The 21,212-nt window shown below is 41.9% G+C and overlaps 1 protein-coding gene across 1 annotated transcript in view; it reads left to right on the forward strand.

The window, feature by feature from the left end:
• Positions 1–282: 282 nt before the first annotated feature.
• LOC307255447 (supervillin-like) overlaps positions 283–21,212 on the forward strand; it is a gene marked incomplete at both ends in the record, with an annotated part of 44,213 nt that continues 23,283 nt past the window's right edge. The window contains 16 exons of the mRNA XM_080034129.1: positions 283–343; positions 3,652–3,715; positions 4,704–4,795; positions 4,889–4,946; positions 5,052–5,200; positions 5,852–6,806; positions 9,064–9,147; positions 12,054–13,361; positions 14,271–14,441; positions 14,639–14,676; positions 14,781–14,839; positions 15,225–15,355; positions 15,845–15,934; positions 17,150–17,426; positions 18,341–18,385; positions 19,275–19,962. Of these exons, the coding sequence (XP_079890255.1) occupies positions 283–343; positions 3,652–3,715; positions 4,704–4,795; positions 4,889–4,946; positions 5,052–5,200; positions 5,852–6,806; positions 9,064–9,147; positions 12,054–13,361; positions 14,271–14,441; positions 14,639–14,676; positions 14,781–14,839; positions 15,225–15,355; positions 15,845–15,934; positions 17,150–17,426; positions 18,341–18,385; positions 19,275–19,962 (4,270 nt within the window). The remainder of the gene's footprint in view (positions 344–3,651; positions 3,716–4,703; positions 4,796–4,888; positions 4,947–5,051; positions 5,201–5,851; positions 6,807–9,063; positions 9,148–12,053; positions 13,362–14,270; positions 14,442–14,638; positions 14,677–14,780; positions 14,840–15,224; positions 15,356–15,844; positions 15,935–17,149; positions 17,427–18,340; positions 18,386–19,274; positions 19,963–21,212) is intronic.

Consider the following 21,212-nt stretch of genomic DNA (forward strand, 5'->3'; position numbering starts at 1 on the left):
CACACACACACACACACACACACACACACACACACACACACACACACACACACACACACAGTATGACAGTCAGTCTGTGGAGGCTGTAGCCGGGGCAGTTACTCCTCTGTGGCTGTGTTCTCGTCCATGTGTGTGTAGTTTGTGTGTGTGTGTGTGTGTGCATGTGTCCATCTTTGCCTGTGCTCGCCGGTAGCAAGCATCGCCGTCGACTACCGCTTTGATAGGAGGAGATTCAAGTAGTGGTACATCTCCCTCCCTGTTTTTTTTTTCTTCTCCCTAAACATGTTTCGAAACCCATGGATCTCTAGTTACCATGTGAACCATGTGCAGCCCTGTGGCCAAGGTAAGGCCTTTAAAATGGGGGGGCGGGGAAGCTTTGTTGGAAAATAGAAGGACTTACTTGAGTACCCTTTACCCCATAGACTGCTTAGCTAATGCAGTTTAGCTCCTCAGATATACAAGACAGAGTTTGGTGGTTGTCAGTGCAAGGTGGTTCCGCTTAGCAAGACGGGTTAAATAGGCTATGTTTCCTGGTTGACTCCTTATTTGATTGGTTGGTTCAAATGATACATGGATGTGTTTAAGCGTTACTCATCCTTGTCAATGCATTTAGGGATTTGTGGGGGATATTATGAATAGATACAGACGGTTTAAATCTATTTCTGTGGGCATGAATGGTAGCATCTGATTGCTTTGAAAGACTAGAGACTGGGGCTTAGGAGTTAAAGATCTTTTTTACTAGTCATGTGGTGCTGTGTATTCAACAGGTGTGTGTTGCTATGTGCTATCTGCTAAGCTTTTTCCTCCTTCCTCCTCTCTGATTTCTACCTGTCGAGATGGAAGGCTTCTTGTTCAAACCAGCAACCCTCTCCCGAACAGATTGTGTGAAAGCGGAGGCCTGGTTCACTCAGGGAGTCTATTTTGCACCTCTGAATATTTATAGAAAGATCCCTCTCCTCACCACGCTCACTTTGAGACCGTCAGCAGGCTAAGCTGCTCTCTGGCACTGCCAGTCTTGAGCCCTGCATGCGCTCGCCGCCGCTTGTTTTGTTGACAACCCGCTGGCGTTTCTAAGGAAAGCCGAACTGACTTGTGCACACCGGGGGCTTTCCAGATAGTTAGACAGACAGATATGTACACACAGACATTCACAGGGTCCACACAGCCTCAGAAACCTTAGTTGTTTCTGGGTTTGAGACAAAAATAATGCTTTAAAGGTCACATTCTATGCTAATTTTCAGGTTCAAATTGTAATTTGGGTTTTGACTAGAAACTGTTTTCATGGTGTAGTGTCCCAAAAAATCCTTAATAATTCTCACAGTGCCATCGCGAAATCTCCTCTTTTCAGCCTCTGTCTGAAACACTCCGTATTAAAGCATGTCTCTTTAAGCTCCGCCTTCCAAAAAGCCCAGTGTGCTCTGATTGGCCCTCAATGTAACTGCCAGTTAGATTCAGTAGGTATCTTGGGGTGTGCTTATCCTAGATGGAGATAGTGTTAAGTCAGGTTGGTAATGACGGGGTGTGGCTTCTTCCCTAATGTCGTCATATGGGAGAGAAATCGGTCTGTCTGAATCTGGTTTTCAGGAAGGTAGAGGTAGAGAAAAAGAGAGAGGGTTGTTTTTAACTAGTCACACTAGGGACCCATAGTAATGTTGAAAAACCATGAAAAAGTGCATTTTGGTGACCTTTAAAGGTTATGGCATTTTTGAGTATGAAAAAGAGCTGGTATCAGCACTTTACACACCAAGGATTTCATATGCTGGATAATGGCATTCATAATCATAATCAGTTTTATTGTCACTACCAAAATACACGCTTGGCGTACATGGAAGTGAAATATCATTCTCAATAGAGCATGGTTTGTTTTTTCATATAAAAACAGACATATAATTGACTGAGACTAATTAAAATAGACATAGAAAATGAATTCATGGCACATAAGTGACAAAAATGATAACCTCCAACTCCGTTTTGTGTGTCATGCCTTACTTCAAAGCTTAAGATCACGTTTGAGTATTTTTAATGTCACACGGTCACTTACATAGCTTCGAGAATGTCCTTAAACTTGCCCTGAGTTCCAATACCGATACTTTCATACTATTTAGTACGCCAGAAGAATATTTAGGTTGTCCCAATACATGTACTTCAATTGCTGTATTCTGAAAATACATAAATGCCCCACTAACTCCAATATAACTTTGGAGTATTCGTCTTTATTCTCGACATTTCTCGACATAATGAAAAAAAACTTCCTTATCTGATTCCTTATCTGATTTTTTTCTCTCCTGTGGCCCTAAAACTCTTCCGTACTTTAGTATGTAGGGTAGTAAAAAGAAAGAGAATGTGATTTGGATCTCAGGGTTGGTGTCTAAGTGAGCATTAGGACTCTGCTTAGACCACCACACCTTTCACTTCCAGACCTGTATGCCAGACATTCTCTGCTGTATTGCCACACGGCCTTCGGCGGCCAAAATAAGACGTAGGTGTTAAAGTGGCGTCTGCTGCAGCAACATGATCCGTCTCCTATACTGGGGTACAACTTTGCAACCAGGTCACTGTTGCTGTGATGTGGGGCTGGAGATCTCCGGTGCATTGTTGGTTTTCAAACTAATAGAAGAAAAGTTGACCTCTCTTAATTCACTTTTCAGTTGCCTAAAAAACAATTACCTTCTATTTCCTCAACATTGTATTTTTAGTGTAAAATATCATTATGAATATATTGATTATTTAGAGTTGTAGTGAGATTGGCAAGGATATCCTGAAATCGACAGTAGGCTACTAGTGTCGATTGAATACTTTGGTTGGAGAGCATAACTATTGATAATTATATTTTCTAGTGTCTATACATTCAAGGTGTTGTTATTGCAGTATTTCCAAGTATCATAACTTTTTTTTGTATCTGTAGCCTGAGTGCTAATCAACTGGATCAATTGGAGTTGTTGCTTTAGGTGCCGATAAGGCAATGAAAAAAGAATTACGAGGTCCAGTTTGCGTGATATAGTACATAATCCACTTTAAAAGCTTATCTGTTGCCAATACAATGTCCAGCAGTGTATATAAGTTAATACAATTAGAAAGGATTTCACAACATCTTATCCTCCATTGTAACAATGTGCTGGCTAAACAGTAGCATTACGCTGACCATGTCCTAAAGTAGTCCACCAGGGACTTGTGCTTGGTTGGACATCTTAATACGATGTGGAATAGCATCACATTTAGATCTGGTTTGTGTTTTGCCTATGTGTGGGGAACCTTGTTGTTTTTTTAGTTTTTTTTAAAGACTGTTTTTTGGCATTTTCAAGCTTTTTTAAATAGTACAGAGTTGAGATGGGGAGTCAGAGAGAGAGGGGGGATGACCTGCAGTTAAGGTCCACGGGTCGGATTTGAACCCGCGACCACTGCAACGAAGGCAGGAGCCAATATGGTACACGCTCTATCCATTATGCCACCGGAGCGCCCGCCCGTCAACACAGAGGCCTCAATTACTTGAACACAGTTTTGCTCTAGCCCCTGTTCTCTAATTACATTTTTGTTTTTTACAAGGATATGTTCCAATACTCCTGATGTCAAGACAGAAATAAGGAATATTAAATAGAAAGGTAGAGGGTGGATTTATTGGTTATTTACAGTATGTGTTTCTTTTCTTTTCAGAATTTGGATCTAAAGCTCCCACCAAACTTTGCAGCTCATTCTCGTTGCCAACCGACGCCTTAAGGTGAGTTTGTTGTTTGCGATCTCTACATAGACATGACATAGACAAAAAGCAGGATCGGATTGATTTAACTATGTTACAAGGTACACAAATTAAAGGCAAACTCAATGTAGATTTAGAAATGTTCTAAAAGCCCTAGTCTCAAGTCTGCTTCGTCAGCAAATGAGGGATATGTAAGGATATAGGTTTTTCTACAGCGGAGTGCTTATGCTGCTCGGTAAGCATTAAAGCTGGAGATGCCTGGAACAGCTTATCCTAAGACACTTTTTTGTTCACATGGCATTAGGGCCATAATACCTACTTCCGTCTAAGTTTGTACAATGCCCCCTTTTGCATTGGTTTACAGTGTTAACTATGGTTGAACTTTAGCATAACAATCAAATCAACTTACATTCCTACAGAAAATCTAAGAGAACCTGTAACCTTGTAAAAAAAATTAATAACAGATGATTTTTTTCTCTAAACTTTGCATAATAAGTATAAAGTATACAATGTAATCTGAGAAAATTATAATTGAAGAATTCTGAATGGAAAGCTATTCTGTTCTCATTAAATGAAATAGTACTGTTGTGAAGAAAATACAGGTAAAGGTGAATCCATAGCTTGTGTAACCTAAAGACATTAAGACCTTGACTGTCTGTTTCCACTTGGCACGGAGTCAGGACTTGATTACCTAATGTTTAAGCTGGATCCTGTTGGAAGTGACACTTCTGCTGAGCCCAGTTTCACCTTTACACTACCTGGCATTTCCTCTTTAAGACAATGCTGTTGCTTTAAGACAGTTGTTGATATGATGGAAAATAATAAGTTATAGGCACAATTTATTTTTGCCATTTTAAGTAAATCAATCAATCAATCAAAATGTATTTATATAGCACCATTCAAACAAATCAGATGTAGTTCAACCAATTCCAATTTGCCTCCATTAAGAATTCAAAATGCAATAGGTTTAATTATGATAGCAGGTTTCTCACACTGTCTTCTCTTTCAGTTTTCAGAGTGACTTCTCCTTGGTTGAACCGACCACCTTGGTCAAGAGTGTTTCGGATACAGATGCCAAACTTCTGGTTGTCCTTCCCAAGGGTATATTCAGTACATTTCCTCATAACTCAGAAAACAAGAACAATTGTTACTATTGACATTTGTATGACACTACGTTTATGTTTTATGTTTCAGTTTCAGAATTGAAGAAGTACTTTGAGGGACCTGTCAACCAGGATTTAGAAATGAACAGGTATCTCCAGGGCTTACTAACGTGTATTTTCACATAAACATGTCTAAAGCCTAGAGCTGAACAGAACATTTCTCATCTTAACCCTGTGCCTGTAATCTCTGACAGGAAGGAGAGAATAGCGCGCCGTCTGGAGGGGATTGAGAGTGACGTCCCCCCTGCCCTGGTGCCCGGCGGTTTGGTGGCCAACCGGATGCTGGAGGAGGACCCCCCGCGGTACACCCGCGCCTCAGACCCCTGTGAGCCATGTGTGATCGGTAAGCATGGCACGATGCATTGCTGAAAAATACATGGTCATGACTTAAGGAGACTTGCATCAAAACTCCAGAATGGTGTCTGAAACCTCTAACTTGTATATGTGAACGATGTGATGTATCATGTCGAAAAAGTTTTTGTCTGGCAATTTGCTTTCACTGTTAACTCAACATGCTCTTAAGTTGCTCCCTGGTTCCGCCAGTCGAGCTGATCAGTATCCAACAGTTGATCTGTGGATACACTGGGATAAACTGTTGTGTCAGTGAAATTAAAAAAGCAAAACATTGTTGCATGTCGTTGCATTTTGCAAGAAGTGAATTCACAGATTGATTGGACTGTGTGCGATGTGTTTAGTTTGGATGCCACATTTGTGTCATGTGGGATGGAAACTTCGGTTTACGTCATTAGACAACTCAAGACTGCTGTAAGATTGATGAGTTGGTCGATTGAGTGTTAAAAATGCTTTACATGGTCAGTATAGCAGTGTATGCCTTGGAGGTTGGCATTAAGGGTGATACTTGAATGTGGCATAATTGTTGTTGTTTAAGAGACTACCAGGAATTTTAAAATGTTCATGTCTCCTTTTTCCTCTGAAAGTTCCTCGTAGCCACTTTGTTGATAAGTAATCGAGTATCTTCACTATTGTACCACAGTGAAGCGCTACAGTCGAGAGGAGCTTGATGCCCCCCACAAGCACTCGTCCTCTCACGTCAGGTCACCTCAGGTCAAAGGCAGCACCCGTCCTGAACAGAAGTTGGCGTATGTCGACCCGGTATCATTGTCCACCTCCTCCACCCCCACGTCTGGCCCTGTGGACCCAGCCGCCCTGAGGTCTAAAGCTGAACGAATCGCCCGCTACAAGGCCGAGCGCCGCCGGCAACTGTCCGAGCGCTATGGCATCATGCTCGATCAGGAGCCAGAACTTGATTACACACCGCGATACCGTAACAAGCGGGAACCGGACCCCTCGGACCGACAAACAAGCCACACGAGTCATACGGCTTCCCCCAGGCGAGACAGAGACAGACAGGAGGTGGAGGTACAAGGCCAGGACCCCAGGGCGCCCTACCGCGCCGGAGGGGTGGGCAAAGTTTACATGAGGTCAAACCAAGATCATGCACCTGTTTCCACCTCCTCAAATCAAGCCTCTCCCCAACCCAAAGACAGACACGGGAGGGGATTCTCGGAGAAGGAAAGAGCTATGAACATAGAGAACTATCGGAGAGGTGGGAACGCTCAAGAACGCTCAAGCGGTTCTAGAACTTCCCGAACGCAGGAGCAGCCTTCACCACAACAACACAGACAGCAGCCCCAACAACAGCACCAACATGTGCCCCAACATGTACCCCAACATGTACCCCAACATGTGCCCCAACATGTACCCCAACATGTACCCCAACATGTACCCCAACATGTACCCCAACATCACCATGACGACACCCGTCAGGACCCAAGCCCCGCCTCCAGCAGGGATTACAGCAGCATGGCGGCGACGCCCGGCTCCCCGCGCTCCGCACGCCGGAACTCCCTGCCCTCCGTTCGCTACGGCATCTCACCCGGGGATCTATTCATAGAGCAGCAGGCCCACAGCATCCTCAACAGACAGGGGTGAGTTCATTTAAAAACAAACATATAATAATTGTATAATTTTGAGATAATACAGTAAGAATACAGTAAAACCAACCATGTTACAAACTCCCAAGAACTGGGTCTGATACAATGGATTACTATGACATTTCTACATGCTTTTCTATTTCTGCCCATGAAAAATCTGATATAGGGGAGAGTGGCCTAAGTTGTGCAACTTTTCACTCAAAGTGACTTTAAAGTAAGGCCTTGACAGTAAAGTCTCCAACTCAAATATGTACATACATTTCAGGGTGTTGTGCATCCCTGGCAATAAAAACTTTGGATCTGGAATAAACTGTTGAAGAAATATAGCTTTCGGAAAAAAAGTTGTCTTGATGCACAACTTGCCCCCGGTGTGGTGTAAGTTGTGCGGTTGGAGATAATACCATGGGGTGAATTGTGCCATTGCTATATATCTCATAAACTGTAATGCAAGACAAATCCATTAGACAATCACTTATTTAAGGTGTATTTAAAGTAAATAAAGTAAATAGTTGACAAAGATTGAAGGACAATTTTCTTAAACAAGGCCTAGCAGATCTAATGGTAAAGCTCACAATGACAAAGTCACCATCATCATCTTTCTGGCCATCTGAACTCTCATCAGTGGTGTCGTTAAGTGGAATTGAGATGTCACTCTCTTCTGAGCTACTGTAGACAATCACTTTCTTTTGGTGACCAGCGTATACAGCCATGCCACTGGCACAACTCTCAGAAATGTACTTTGCACTAGTTGCTCCGTGCTTGTGGAACCAACTGCCACCTGACAAATGTGATTCCCCTACATTTCTGCCTTTAAATCAAGGCTCAAAACCCATATGTACACCCTGGTGTTTCCTCCCCATTAACTATCTTACCTCTGCACTACTATCTGTGTTTATGTGGATGTATGGGCTTTACGTCTTTTATTTTGGTTATTGTTATTTTACTTTCATTGTTTACCTACTGAATGCACTATGTACAGCACTTTGGACAGTGCAAACTGTCATAAATGTGCTTTTATAAATACATTTTACTTACTTACTTACTTATAACTCACCCAGGCCCTTTGGCACAAATCACCCCAATCCCAGAAATTTGGATAATGCATGATGCAGCAATTTAGGGCTGACATCGTGCTAACTGTATAGACTTAAAATGTAGCATACCAAAGCACTAAAACATGTGTCAAATGTTTTCAAACTTGTCTATAATTGACACAATAATCAAAAAACCTTGATCATGGAAATTTTACTTTGAAAGGCAAAACACAGTTTTTTGAGCTTAAATGTGCTTATATCTTATTCCTTGTGTCTCCCTTCTTTACAGGATGAGTCAAATGGATGGCTCTTCTTAAATATGTGGTCACATTTCCAATTTCTTCCACGGTTTTCTAGAAACAAGGGGTGGCACAACTTCCAAAATGCACAACTTAGGCCACTCTCCCCTATCTGCAATTTATTTTTAAAACAAGTTTTATAATAGTCCATTATGTGCTAGTGTAGAAACATGGCAGTGTAACGTCACGGCCTCCGCTCATATGTAGATTTGTAAATGCTCATTCTGAGATAGTAACAGAAACAGTTTTTCAGAGTTTATGATACACATTTTTATTTGTCTTCTCGACATGCTACCAGAATTTAGGTGATGTAGAAATCCAAGCTAGGAATAACATTGAAAGTAACGATGACCTTACAATAACAATAAACATGAACTGCAGAATTTAAGCATTGCAAATGTCATAAATTGATACATTTTTGGCTGTGCACTGGCTGCTGAGCTAGCTAACCTGCTACTTTTACCACCATGCCAGTTAGAGCAAGGATCTTTCTAGACTGTGGGTTCAGGTCGGTGACTCTTGCCCTGCTCCAGTTTCAGCGCATCAGGAAAAGGCTGTAGGGCAGCAGGGTACATTGCAGGGTTACGTTTTTGGAGGGGATATGCTTTCCCAACTTGTCTCGAAGATTTAGCCCTGATTTAACTGCAGCTTGGTTAGTTAGTGAACTTTTACCCTTTTATTTATTTGATATATTGAATATGCTACCACAAAAGGAATGGTTATTTTAGTGAAACCTATCAATAATTTTTTTCATATTTATAAAAGTAAAAGTAAATTCCGCAACAATTACAAATAGACACTTTCATGACAATATCACACAACACCTTTGATATTTCCAAATACTCCTTTTTGTGGTTCATCAAGGGCAATTAGAAGTTTTTCTTAATGGTTTGACACTGTTGTCACGCCATCCCGTAGCCTGGCCGCCCTGTCAAAGAGTGACTGGTCGCTCAACACAGACTCAGAGAGCGACACACAGACAGTCTTCAGCTTGCCTTCAAGGTACCGTTTACTCAGGATGCCATCCGTATTGACCGTCTTAGCCCCTGTTGTCCACCGGGTACGTGTGTTTAAGCTGGCAGTATTTACTCAATTTCTATGGAAGTGCTGATTATTCTACAAGTCCCGACTGAAAACTGTGCTGAAATCTTCTTTTTCTTGCACTAAAATCTATTCCACACTGTATGTGTGAGTTTTTAAAAGTCATACACTTTGAATGAAATTTCTTCAAAGCCTTGTTTTTGGTAAAAAAAAAAGTGCTCACTATTCGGAAATTCTGTTGAAAACACCTAAACAAGAAGGATAGTGACAAGATAACACACCAGCAATTCAAAAACATGTTCGCGGTGGACATGCAGCTAACTCGTTCCAGTAGATATCCCTTATAACAGTAAAATATTACATTTCATTCAATAATATTTTCCCTATTAATGGGTGTCGTGGTCTCTCATTTAACACGTTTTCAAGTTTGAGGATCTTAGAGGGTTTTAATTTTTCAACTGACTTTTAACCTTTATCCCTTACTCAGTCTTAACCCAACATTTATTCATCAAAGGATTTACATACACTCACCACCATTTTTTTCTAGACAAGCATCACTACCTTTCTTGCAATCATGACTTTTTTTTTGCCATACTCTTATCAATAGGCATGGGACGATATTGAGATTTCATTCACAGTATTATCCTGGATATCATAGATTCATTTTACATGACGTTTTTCAACAAACAAATACTTTTTAATTATTAACAAATAGATAGGACACACATTATTTTTGTTGTGGTAGATACAATGGAGAAGCAGAGCCATTAACCACAGTAACATGTTAAGGATTTTGAAATGTCTGGGAAGATACACTGCCCCGCTAACAACTCCAGACAAATCAGTAAATCAATAAAGTATATACAAGGCCTTACCGGTTCTCCATATTGCTATCTTAAAAGATGGCATCATAAATTGTTTATTGAACCAAAATCAGAGGAAAAGTCTCTGCCAACTCAATACCTTGTCCCCGAAAGAAACAGGGATACTTGACCCTCTTCATATCATGTTTCAACTCTTCTGTAACACACTGAAAGTCGAACTACGGTCTACAAACATACGCAGAATTCCAGATTTATTTTTCCCAAAACAATCCCATCCCTGGCACCTAATCCCTTGTTAAATGAATGTTCCTGTGTGTGCCCTGCTGGTTTTGATGAGGTTTTGAGTGATTCTAGTGAACCAGAGTTAATGGGGTCACAGTGTTACCCAGCCCGATGCCCTGACCCAGTCAGTCGTAGACCCACTGACTCAGCACTTGTCAGCTGGGGCTACACTCACATCCCCCCTCCTCAAATTTGTGCCTGTTTAAACCCTATGAAATTACACCTAAGTCTTGCACCCACCACGTAAGTGACTTTGACAATGTTGTTGCATAAGATATGTCCCCTTGACAGTTTGCATGTATGTTTTAATTACCTGGTATGGTTTTGTGCTTAGAGAGAAATTGATAACCACACATCTTTGATTTTATCTGATTGGTCCTGGAGGATTTGCCATTAGCGTTTTAAGTTCCTTTGGTATACATGTATTTTTGGAGTGGACGGTGGCCTAGATATAGGACATAGCTTGGTTGCTGATAGCCTGAGAAAGTATGAAGGCCAATTGCCAGCCTTTGAGCTGTATGGACAGGTGACATTTAAAGAGGTATGATTAGCTTGATCAGACAAACCTTTCTGGAAAGAGTTAATAAAGCTTGGTAGATTTCATTGGTTCACAAAAAGTTCTCTACCTGCAAAGAAAATTGAGTAATATAGTAAGAAAGCTGACTCGTTCTTTAGTCAATTTGTTCAAATATCTTATATGTCTAAAAAGAAAACATTCTCATCATAGTATATACTGTATATACTATACTGGTTAATTGTATGCAACTGGGACCTACTTTCTTTGTGGTCTTATCATCTGGTTATGTTAGCGGATATAAGTGTTCAGTACTTCATGTAGCACAAGTACTATGTAAGTCCTTCATGCCATGTGAGATAAAGCAGAGGCCCATCAATTATGTCTGGCTTAGTGAGAGTCTACAATGAGATTAGAGCAACTTTTGGCTACCTGGGGTCAGAAGGTTTTAAAAGAAAATAGTTTGGCTTACTTTTGGCACGGATACATCTTAGAGAGGGAGAGAGAGAGTTGTTTTAGCTAAGATTTAAATTTAAAACCAGGGCATACTGTGACTTGACCTTGTTCCAATCCTATTGTAGGATTTGGGAACTTAACTTGGTCCCATTAAGGTCTCATGTCATAAACTTTTAAGCAATAGATTTCACAATATGTACTTGGGATACAAATCATAGATGAGATTGGTCAAATGTAGAAGTATTGTTTTGTGTGTGGGAATTGCAAAAAACGAAATCAATCAAATACTTTTAGATTTCTGCTGCATGTTTCTAAAGCTTTAGTGCATTACTTTTTCATATGAATACATGTCCGTTTCATTCAAGTCATTGACAAATAAGTTGACGCAAAGTTGATTAAGCCTATCAGCTCCTCACAACTGTCTCTGTATTTTTCAGTAAGGCAGTGTTTACAAACCGTTGTTGTCTAGCAACATTGGCGCACAGGAAATTAGGCGTAAAGTAGGAAATGCATTTTAGGTCACCACTGAGAAAGAACAATACCAGCTTAAGTTTGTTATCTCTTCACATTTTGGTAGACATGCAACTCTACTCAAAATAAATAGTTGGATAGTGACATTGTGGAAGGTTTATTTGATCATGTATTACCATATTTTGTATCCCATGGGGAAAAAGGCCTGATTTATGCCTTTTAGTTCACCTCGTTTGAGTTGAATTATAAGTTCAGCGAGTGGGGTAGCTCTTTCATTGAACCGGAATCTCAGTGTGCCTTATCCATTCCTTTCCCCCAAGAATCCGAGTAAGGGAACGGTTGTCCAGAGATGAAACTGTCCAGAGGCCCCCTGACTGGAGTCCAGACAGGCAGCAGGCTAACAGACGCCATACTCACACTGTTCAGTACACACCACAGTACTCAGATTCCGCCCAAGAAAGGACTGTACCTCAGCCCAGCCCAAGCCACCACCCTGCCCACGGCCAAACATCATACCACCCTCCCTCGACTCCTGAGTACCAGACCCTCAGCCCTGCCCCGCCAACCACTACCAGATCTTCTGAACCCCCCGCGGTACCACCACGAAGGAGATTGAGCGCAGACCATATCTTCGCCACCCAAAAGGAGGCAAGAACGGAGGCCCGGCAAGTTTTGAAGGAAGAGCCCCATACACAGGGCTTGCTCAAGAGCAGAAAAGCTGTGTTGCCTTCCGAGATCCGCAGAAGGGAAAAGAGCGTGGATGATATTCATAGGGGTCGGCACGACGATATGGAATGGCAGAACTACAGCCCAGAATGGAGGAGAGCGAGTCGAGGTGAGGAAGACTGGGATCGGGACAGACCGCAGGAGAGAGGGAGGGAAAGAAATGTCGAGAGGACTAGAGAAAGAGGGAGAGAGAGAGAACGTCACACTAGCCATGAAAACCAAGAGGAGAAGGTATTTCGATCAATGCAGCCTTCGCAAACTTCCCAGCCAAGGCAACAACAATACTCAGAGGTTGTGTACCGTCAAGAGCCCCGAATTCAGAAGCAAGAGCCGCCAACACCCCAACAAAGCGAACCCAGAAGGAGCCAACATGTCGCTCAAGTTCAACAAATTCAAGATCCCCAAAGTCAAGATCCCCCAAGGCAACATCAGTACGACCACTCGAGACAGCCACAGGAGCCTCAAACACAGCAGCCCCCACAGCAATTTCAAAGACATCAGGAATATGAGCTCCAAAAACCGGACCCTCCAAGTCAACAGCAAGAATCCCATAGAAAACCGAAAGAACCACAACCAGAGGAAAGCCTTGAGCCCCAGAGGCAGCAGAGGGTTGATTCGGCCGTGTACCTCCAGAAGGGTTCCTCTTTACCTCTGTCCAGACACAGAACCATGGAGGTGACCGGAGCACCCAAACCCAAGACAAGAATCCGCTCCATGTCTGATATAGGTATAAGCCAACATTCTACCATGTACCGTATGGAGAGGGCAGCGGCCAGCAGAGAGGCAGCATCGAGAGCGCCCCCTCAAGCAGGGGTGGCGAACGGAGATACCCTCGACACCAGGGTCTCAGTAAGACAGCTGCGACACTCGTATCTGGAGAATGCCAACCGGAAACCAGAGTTGTAGGTCCACTGGCATGGGCTATGTGTTGCATTGCTAAATAACTGTCTAACTCCGCTTAACACGACTACGAGGAACTTTTAAATGTTCATGAAACAGTCTAATTTTCCCTCTGATGATTATGAATGACCTGTAACGGCAAACAAGACCATCATCGAATAGAATGATATTTTTAAATAGTTATCAATCATTAATGCCTTTGCTCTAGTCAGAAGTTCCACAAACTCAGACAAACTGCTGGCAGACATGAAAAGCCTGTGTTTCCTGAATGATACTTAATCAAAGTTCGTCAATTGTCATATCACCAATATTAACCTGACATAGTCACATGTACATACATTACCTCATCGCGCGGTGCATCCTGCGGTTTCTCTTTCAATTGCTTTCTTAACAAATGCATGCAGCGCTTGCACGCTCTAGCAAAGATCTTTAGTACAGCAGACGCTGGTGTTGTAAAAACACTACCGCTTTTGTCCAAAGGGGGCACTAGAATCAACAAAAACAGAAAGTTCCTCATAGTCACTTTAAGTAAGCTGTTGCAAATAAATAACTCAATAATCCAAGAAAATTATACTGATTAAATCTTATTGTCTGGCATGAAATGTGTCAAGATGTTTTTTATGATATCTCTACCACTGTCATTATCAAGTTAGCCTTTGGAAGATGTCTGCTGCTGCATATTAACAATTGGTAATTGCTTTTCACAGTTGGGTTGCAGTTAGTTTTTTTTCAACTTGTGCACCACTATCAATGTGTGAGGCCTTGTTCTTCTAACTTGAGTGCAGTTTCTGGTAACCTGCTTGACAACCAAAGCAAATTATCAAAACCATTCCTAAATAGTTTTCTTGCTTTTGCTTCTCCTTCTGTGTTGTCCTCGTCAATCTTTGTACGTCTGTCCACCACTCTTAAAGTGAGCCTACTAAAGTAGAGCTGGCAGCAATGGAGGTAGATCCTGTTATTGCCGCTGATCGGGACAGGGGTGCCCGGAAGCCTCGACGCTACATCACACCGGGAGACAATCGCACCTCGGAAAGGTTTAGGACTCAGCCCATCACCTCTGCAGAACGGCTGGAGTCCGATAGGTACAGGAGGGGTGCTCTGTAATAATCAGCGGGAGCTTTTTCAAAATCATTTAATTTCAAAACGAAAATACTCTGAAATGGATAGCAGAGCATGGTTCTAGTTTGGAATTCGAGATCATGGTGATTTCCAGCAGTGCCTCAAATTAAGAATTGTTGTCTAAATGCTGATGCTTGATGTGATTTGATGTTATCTGCAGGTCTCGTCTAAGCCCATCACAGCTAAAGGATCCTGAAGGTAACTTTTTGTCTATTACATACAGTATATGCACAATTTATATGCATAACGTTTTTGCAGTAAATGTCATGTAACGTTAAATTCTCTCTTTCTTTTGTAAAAAGAAGAGAAAGTGGATGAGAGAGCCAGGATGAGTGTGGCTGCCAAGAGGTCGCTCTTCAGGGTAAAGTTTTCTCCTTTATGTACAATTTTAACCATAAGGACAGATGATTAATAAAGTATATTTTGGTATGAGCAATGTTTTAAACTCATGAACTCAAAACCAAAACCTGAGTTATGTTCATATTTACATATTTTGTCCATTTGATTCCATGTGCCATGTTGAAGATGGAGTCAGCGATTCTAATCCGAAACACTTTTGACAAAAATATTTTTCCCAACCATCTGTTTTGTTGCTCGGTTCAAATATCAACAAGCTTTCTCTGGAATGGCTTACTCCACCTTTAATCTTGAGTACATGGAGAATCTAATAGATATTTTTACTTTTTCACAAATCACTGTTATGTCCTCAATTCAACTAAACACAAATTTCTGACACATTCTTCCAGGAGCTAGAAAGGACGTCAGATGTTCCCAAACCTCGCTCTCGAAACGCTGCCGTAGAAAGACGTCTGAGAAGAGTTCAGGATCGCTCACACACACAACCTGTCACCAACCGGGAGGTGGTCAACGCTTCAAGGTAGATCTTGTGATTTTGCTTGAATCAAACAAACCAATTACAGCTCTGGAAAAAATTAAGAGACCACTCCAAATGTTCAGTGTCTCTCGTTTTACTATTTATAGGCATATGTTTGAGTAAAGTGAACATTTTGGTTTTATTCTACAAATTACTGACAACATTACTACCAAATTCGAATACATTTTTTGTCATTAAGAGCATTTTCAATAAGTTATGTAGAGATGAAGATTTGAGAAAAATCCAGACTGGTCTCTTAATTTTTTCCGGAGCTGTATATTATACCATTTCAGTCTTTCTCTTTCTCTTTTCCTTTCCCTTGTCTCTTTTTCTTGTCTCTTTCTTGTTCAGTCTTCAACACATCTCAACTTTTAAGTATTTACTTAAATCCACCTCTCACCTCCTTTACAGTGATTGCATTTTTATTTGCCTAGCATTGTCTGTCACAGTTTTTTTCTCTCATTCTTTCCCTCATTTTTCCCCACTTTTAAGTGATCCTTCCACATCCACATCTCTGGGCATCCACCCTTATGCTCGCGTCTCAAGCCCCACTAAAGCCAGCACCAGTGTGGCCAGCATCAGGTACAGTTGGGCTATAGGCTGCACACTTATATGTGCTTTGTATCTGTATGAGTGTGCATTTTGAAATCGTTGATTGCTTGTTTTTTAAGCTGTGATAAAGGTTAAACACCAAAATGCATCAGCTGTTGGTCAGGAAAATATTGCAGTATCAGAACAGTGTGAAAGCCAAGACATTCTTGTCGTAGGAAGAGTTAAAAAAAACTTTATTGATAAGACCAAGTATAAAATATGCACACACAGGCCTTCTTCAGGTTGACTAAAATGGCAGTATGTTGTTGTAATTGGGTGCGAGAGCCAATTTTTAACAGAAGTTCCTGCGTTCTCCTATGATTTTTTAATTATTATTTTTATTTTATCAGTACTGATTCTAAATAATGTACTAGTATGTACGCCATAGAGACATTTTGGTCTCCATCTCCCTCTACTGGTTGCATTGCTAAACTGCTCCTCCAGCTCATCTTACCTTGTTATTTCTGCCTCCTCATGTGCCACTGCTCAGCTGTGTAGCTGTGTGCACCTTATAGGGCAAGAAAGTCGGTGTTTACACAATAAGTCATTCTGTGCTTTCTGTGCCCAGGTTTACAAGCATTTGCTATTGCATGTTCCTCACACTGCAGGGCTACAAATGTCAGTGAAGCAACGGTTTGCAATTGATCTTAGGTAAAAGGTCTAAGGTTGAGCCAGTTAAAGCCCTCTGCATGTCTGGGTTCACGTGCCCTGCAGTTTGTTCACCCACCCCGGTTTAACTTAGCACAGTGCTGGGAGATTGGCCATATCCCCCTGCAAACATCCCAGTGCATTATATGATTATCTGGCATATGTTTTCGCTGATCTACTTATGTCCCGGTTGCTGTGGCTTAAATATGACACTGTTGTCATGGCTATTTACCTGCTAGTTGTTTTTTAGGTGTGCCTATTCAGCCGTTTGATATTCAGTGGATGGACATATTTGAAACTTTAGGTTCGCAAAACAATCGAAAAAAAATGATATTCAGTAGCTATATATTTTTTATATATTTTTTTATTTGTTACTATCTTTCCTGTCTGTTCTAATGCTTCAAAGAAATGAAATGACTCATAAAATGTATTATCTTGTATGTTCAGGACATAACTACTTCCCAGTCTATAAGTTGAGCTTTCATTGTAAATCAAATTGATATAAGATGACTAACACAGCCATCCCATCCCCTCACCCACCCACCTTTCACTACCCAGCATCCATGCCTCATCCCAGCCGAGCTCAGTGGTCCAGGATCAGGAGGAGAACCAGAAACCAGCTCAAACCCCCATCGCAGAGGCAGAGGACCAGGGGCCCATATCCAACGAGCCTGATCTGTCTGCCCTCAGCCTGTCTGAGAAGATGGCCCTCTTCAACCGCATGGCCCATGCTACAACCAAGACTGCAGAGGGGGCCCGTGCAGGGGACACCCGCCAGAGAAGGGCCAACACACGCTTTCAGACCCAACCCATCACCCAGGGAGAGGTGCAGCAGGTAAAAAAAGACTTATTGGTTAAGTGTCTCATGAAAACAGTGGCATTTTTACAATTAAAATGTGACCTATAAATGTTAAACATTATATAATTATTAAGCTTGAGGAAATTATAACTATTCTAATATATTTCAAATGAACTTCTGATGAGACAATATTTAAAGTTCTGTAAAATTCTGTTTTGTAAAAAATTGGAGAAACTAACTTCCAAAAGTTAGCACTGTTTGAAGAAGGCAGTTTGAAAGGACATATCATTTTAGGAGGTCTCAGTACTTTACATCATTAAGATAACAATACATTTCCCCCTGTTTTCTTATCACAAGTCCAGGCAGGTAGCATACAGTGTAGTCAGTGCTGTCAGATACCACACCAGGGTTTATTCTACTTTTGGGTTTTTAGTACAGTGGCCTCTAGATGTCACAAAGGACCAAGAATTCACATACGGGAGCTTAGAAATACTGCATACAAGGGGGAACCATTTTGTCACTCAAAATGTAGCAGTCTACAGCCACAGAGGTCTTTGCTGAATTAAAAAAAAAATAGTCTTGCTTCAAGGAATATAGTTGCATTACTTGATCTAATTTTCTTTTACTTTTTTGATGGGATACTTTTCCACCTATACATTCAACCAATGCGTCAATACCTTAGACTTGCTATATTCTCCCCTGTGCAGAAATTGTATTTGCATCCTGTAATCCCATACCCTATGATAACCTACACTGATATTTAAGCATACTTGTAACACACATGCATTGCAATTATAAGATAAAAGTACATATTCCTTCATAAGCTACTCAATAAACGCTGAAAAACAAAACGTCAAAATCCTAGTTCACACAGTGTCAGATGTTTCATAATTAGGTTGACTTCACCTCCAACATATTCTCACTAGTCAATCACTGGTGTCCACACACAGGAAGCAGAGCCACCGGTAACCTCTACAGTGTGTAATGGTGAACATGTAAGACCCCCCGTCCGCCTGTACAGAGCTGTTGATTGGTTGCATTGAATGAACCCTGCTATTATTGAGTGACCTGATAGGTCAAGCTACTGGTATTGTGTCATGTGTTGCTTACAGTAGCTGGTCTGAGCTTGATAACATTGGCCATACATGCAATCTAGCGTTCAATGTTGTTTTAGTGGGAAATTGCTTTAAAGTTTAGGTTGCCTTGAGTTTTTTTCAAATTATTAATACATTTTTTACAATGACTCCTCATTTTTGAATGCAAGCAGCTTCTATGTCATGCTTGCTGCTCATTGCATTATAAGCATGGGATTATTTGACTGCAAATGGTGCATGCTGGTTTATTCAGGCTTCCTCCCAACTTGAATAAAATAGAAAAAGAAGAAGAAGAAAATGTAGCATATGTATCTGGATGTTTCTCAGGCCTCGATTTCAACAGTGTGTAGAAATGTGTGAGGGGTCAATACAAGACCTTGGTTTGCAACGAAAAATCCATTGGCAGTAGTGTGGAATGCATACAGCTTTGATGTTGTTTTTTTCTATGTTACAGGTAAGTAATATAATTTCCAGAACTTATTTTTCTCATCCTACAGTTAAATGAGGATTGCGGCGCTTTTTCGGCCCCTAAACAATATGCGAATGAGAGATTCAAAATATACTGTCCAATCAACCACGCATGTGCAAAGTGGGCAACATTTTTTTTTTTAGATATACTGAATTTTTTTATTTTAATGAGCTGTAAGCAGTAATCCTCTTTTATGTATTCTACAATTTACACTACATTTTGTTTTACATGCACCTGCAAATCCATCCAAATTCACTTCAACTCTTCTGTCTCTTCTATCAATCCCTAATTTCTAACACAACCTCTCTCGCATCCCTACAGCTGAAACACGGGGTGGACATCAAACTTGAGCCCCTGTCCGCCTCGCTGGTTCGCTCTGTGGCTGCCGTCGTCACATCCCAGGCCTCCGTCACCACGGTAACCGCCACGCCCGGCAACAGCAGCAGCATCAATGATGATGATGACAACGTAACTGGTCTCCGTCCGGCCAATTTGTCCACCGCTGTCCCTTACATCCCTACCCAACAACAGTCTCCAAACACACACACACACACCACTAGCACTACCAGCACCCACCAGGAGAGGGGGGCGTTGAGGTATTTCTCAATGACCCAGAGCGGAGACCCGTGTCCCCCTGAACAAGAGCTCGACTCCACCCCTATTCGGAGGCTGCAGGGGGGCACAGCTGAGGAGGACGAGAGGGGGGAAGTCGTTAAGGGGAGACAGCAAGAAGTGGGAGGAGGAGCCAGAGAGGAGAGTCAAGACAGCAAGGGAAAGAGGGACGGAGGAAGGCAGCATCAACGGCAACAGCATCCCAAATCTCAGCCCCATTCTGAAGAGCCCTCTGCTGCTGTGTGGAGGAGCGACACACAGCAGACACAGGCTCTGTCCAGCCATAGAGCCACTGAGGGAGACTCCCAGGAGAATAGGGACAGAGGGAGAGGGGACCGTGGATACCTTAAAGAGACAGCGCACGAGCACGAGAGGCACAGCAAGAGCAGCATCTCAGGTAAAAGGGAATTCTTTTTTTTCTTTGATATAATATAATTAGAGTTTTTTTTTTACTCAGTCAAGCTAAGGGTCCAAGTTGTCATAATGTGTGTGTATGGAGTGAAGCCCCACTGAGGCTAGTGATTTTGGGAGGGCTATAGAGATAAAACTGATTTGATTTTAAGGCTTCTGACACAGAAAAGGGGATGGATAGGAGTGGTGGGGAAAGGATAGTAAAAAGGTATGTGAACAGCTGATGTGTGAATGGCACAAAATAACAGAGTGGACATAAAGATAAGAGAGAGAAAAAGGGAGTGACACTAAAAAATTAGGAAGCAATGTGTAGTAGGGAAGGTGCTGTTCTCATTATCCTCATTGTCTTATGCAGCGTGCTCCCTATACCACGCATGATCGCCTTCTGCCGGCTGCACACACACAAACACACACACACACACACACACACACACACACACACACACACTTGTCCCAGCTGGGGGGTGTTTGATTTGGCTGATACAGAGAGAGAGTGTGTGTGTAAAGGAGAGGCAGACGTCTGTGGCTGCATGTAATTAGCATATTTTTCCATCAATTTTGCCTCGTGGCTGCCTTTTGTCTGGGAAGGAAAGGAAGCCCTTTTACTGACAGGCTGTTTGTCAGCTAACAGACGTCAAGGATGTTCAAATCAAACAGTGTGTGTGTGTGTGTGTGTGTGTGTGTGTGTGTGTGTGTGTGTGTGTGTGTGTGTGTGTGTGTGTGTGTGTGTGTGTGTGTGTGTGTGTGTGTAATTGCCGACTGTCGTGGCCTATAAAAGGGCTGTGGTCCCCATGCTCCCACCATATTACGCCTGTGGGTTAGCGGTGCACACACACATACTACATACTAGTATAATGGGTCTGACCTGTTTTCATGTGCTAATGCCCAATGGTCGTTTTCCCATGCGTGCACACAAAACAGCACACAGAGAGATGAAAGCACTCACTCACTGAGAGAGTGTTTCGAAACAATTGACTGGCACTTATAGGAAACAGGTAGAGGACAGTGAGGACACAATGGAGGCTGTACTATTAGTTAGTTCTGCATGGCTAGATGTTATTATACTATAGTAATATGAAGCTAGAAGGAATTGTATTGACGTACACTAATTCCCTAGGGACTCACCATTACATTGCTAAAACAAGCCTTTTACTCCAACCTTAGAATAAGACTATGTATTAAGACTAAGATGTAGTGGCTTTGCTTGTGAGGACCAGATTTTAGTCCCCACTGTGT

The sequence above is a fragment of the Ammodytes marinus genome (assembly GCF_949987685.1).
Source record: "Ammodytes marinus genome assembly, chromosome: 9".
NCBI lineage: Eukaryota > Metazoa > Chordata > Actinopteri > Uranoscopiformes > Ammodytidae > Ammodytes > Ammodytes marinus.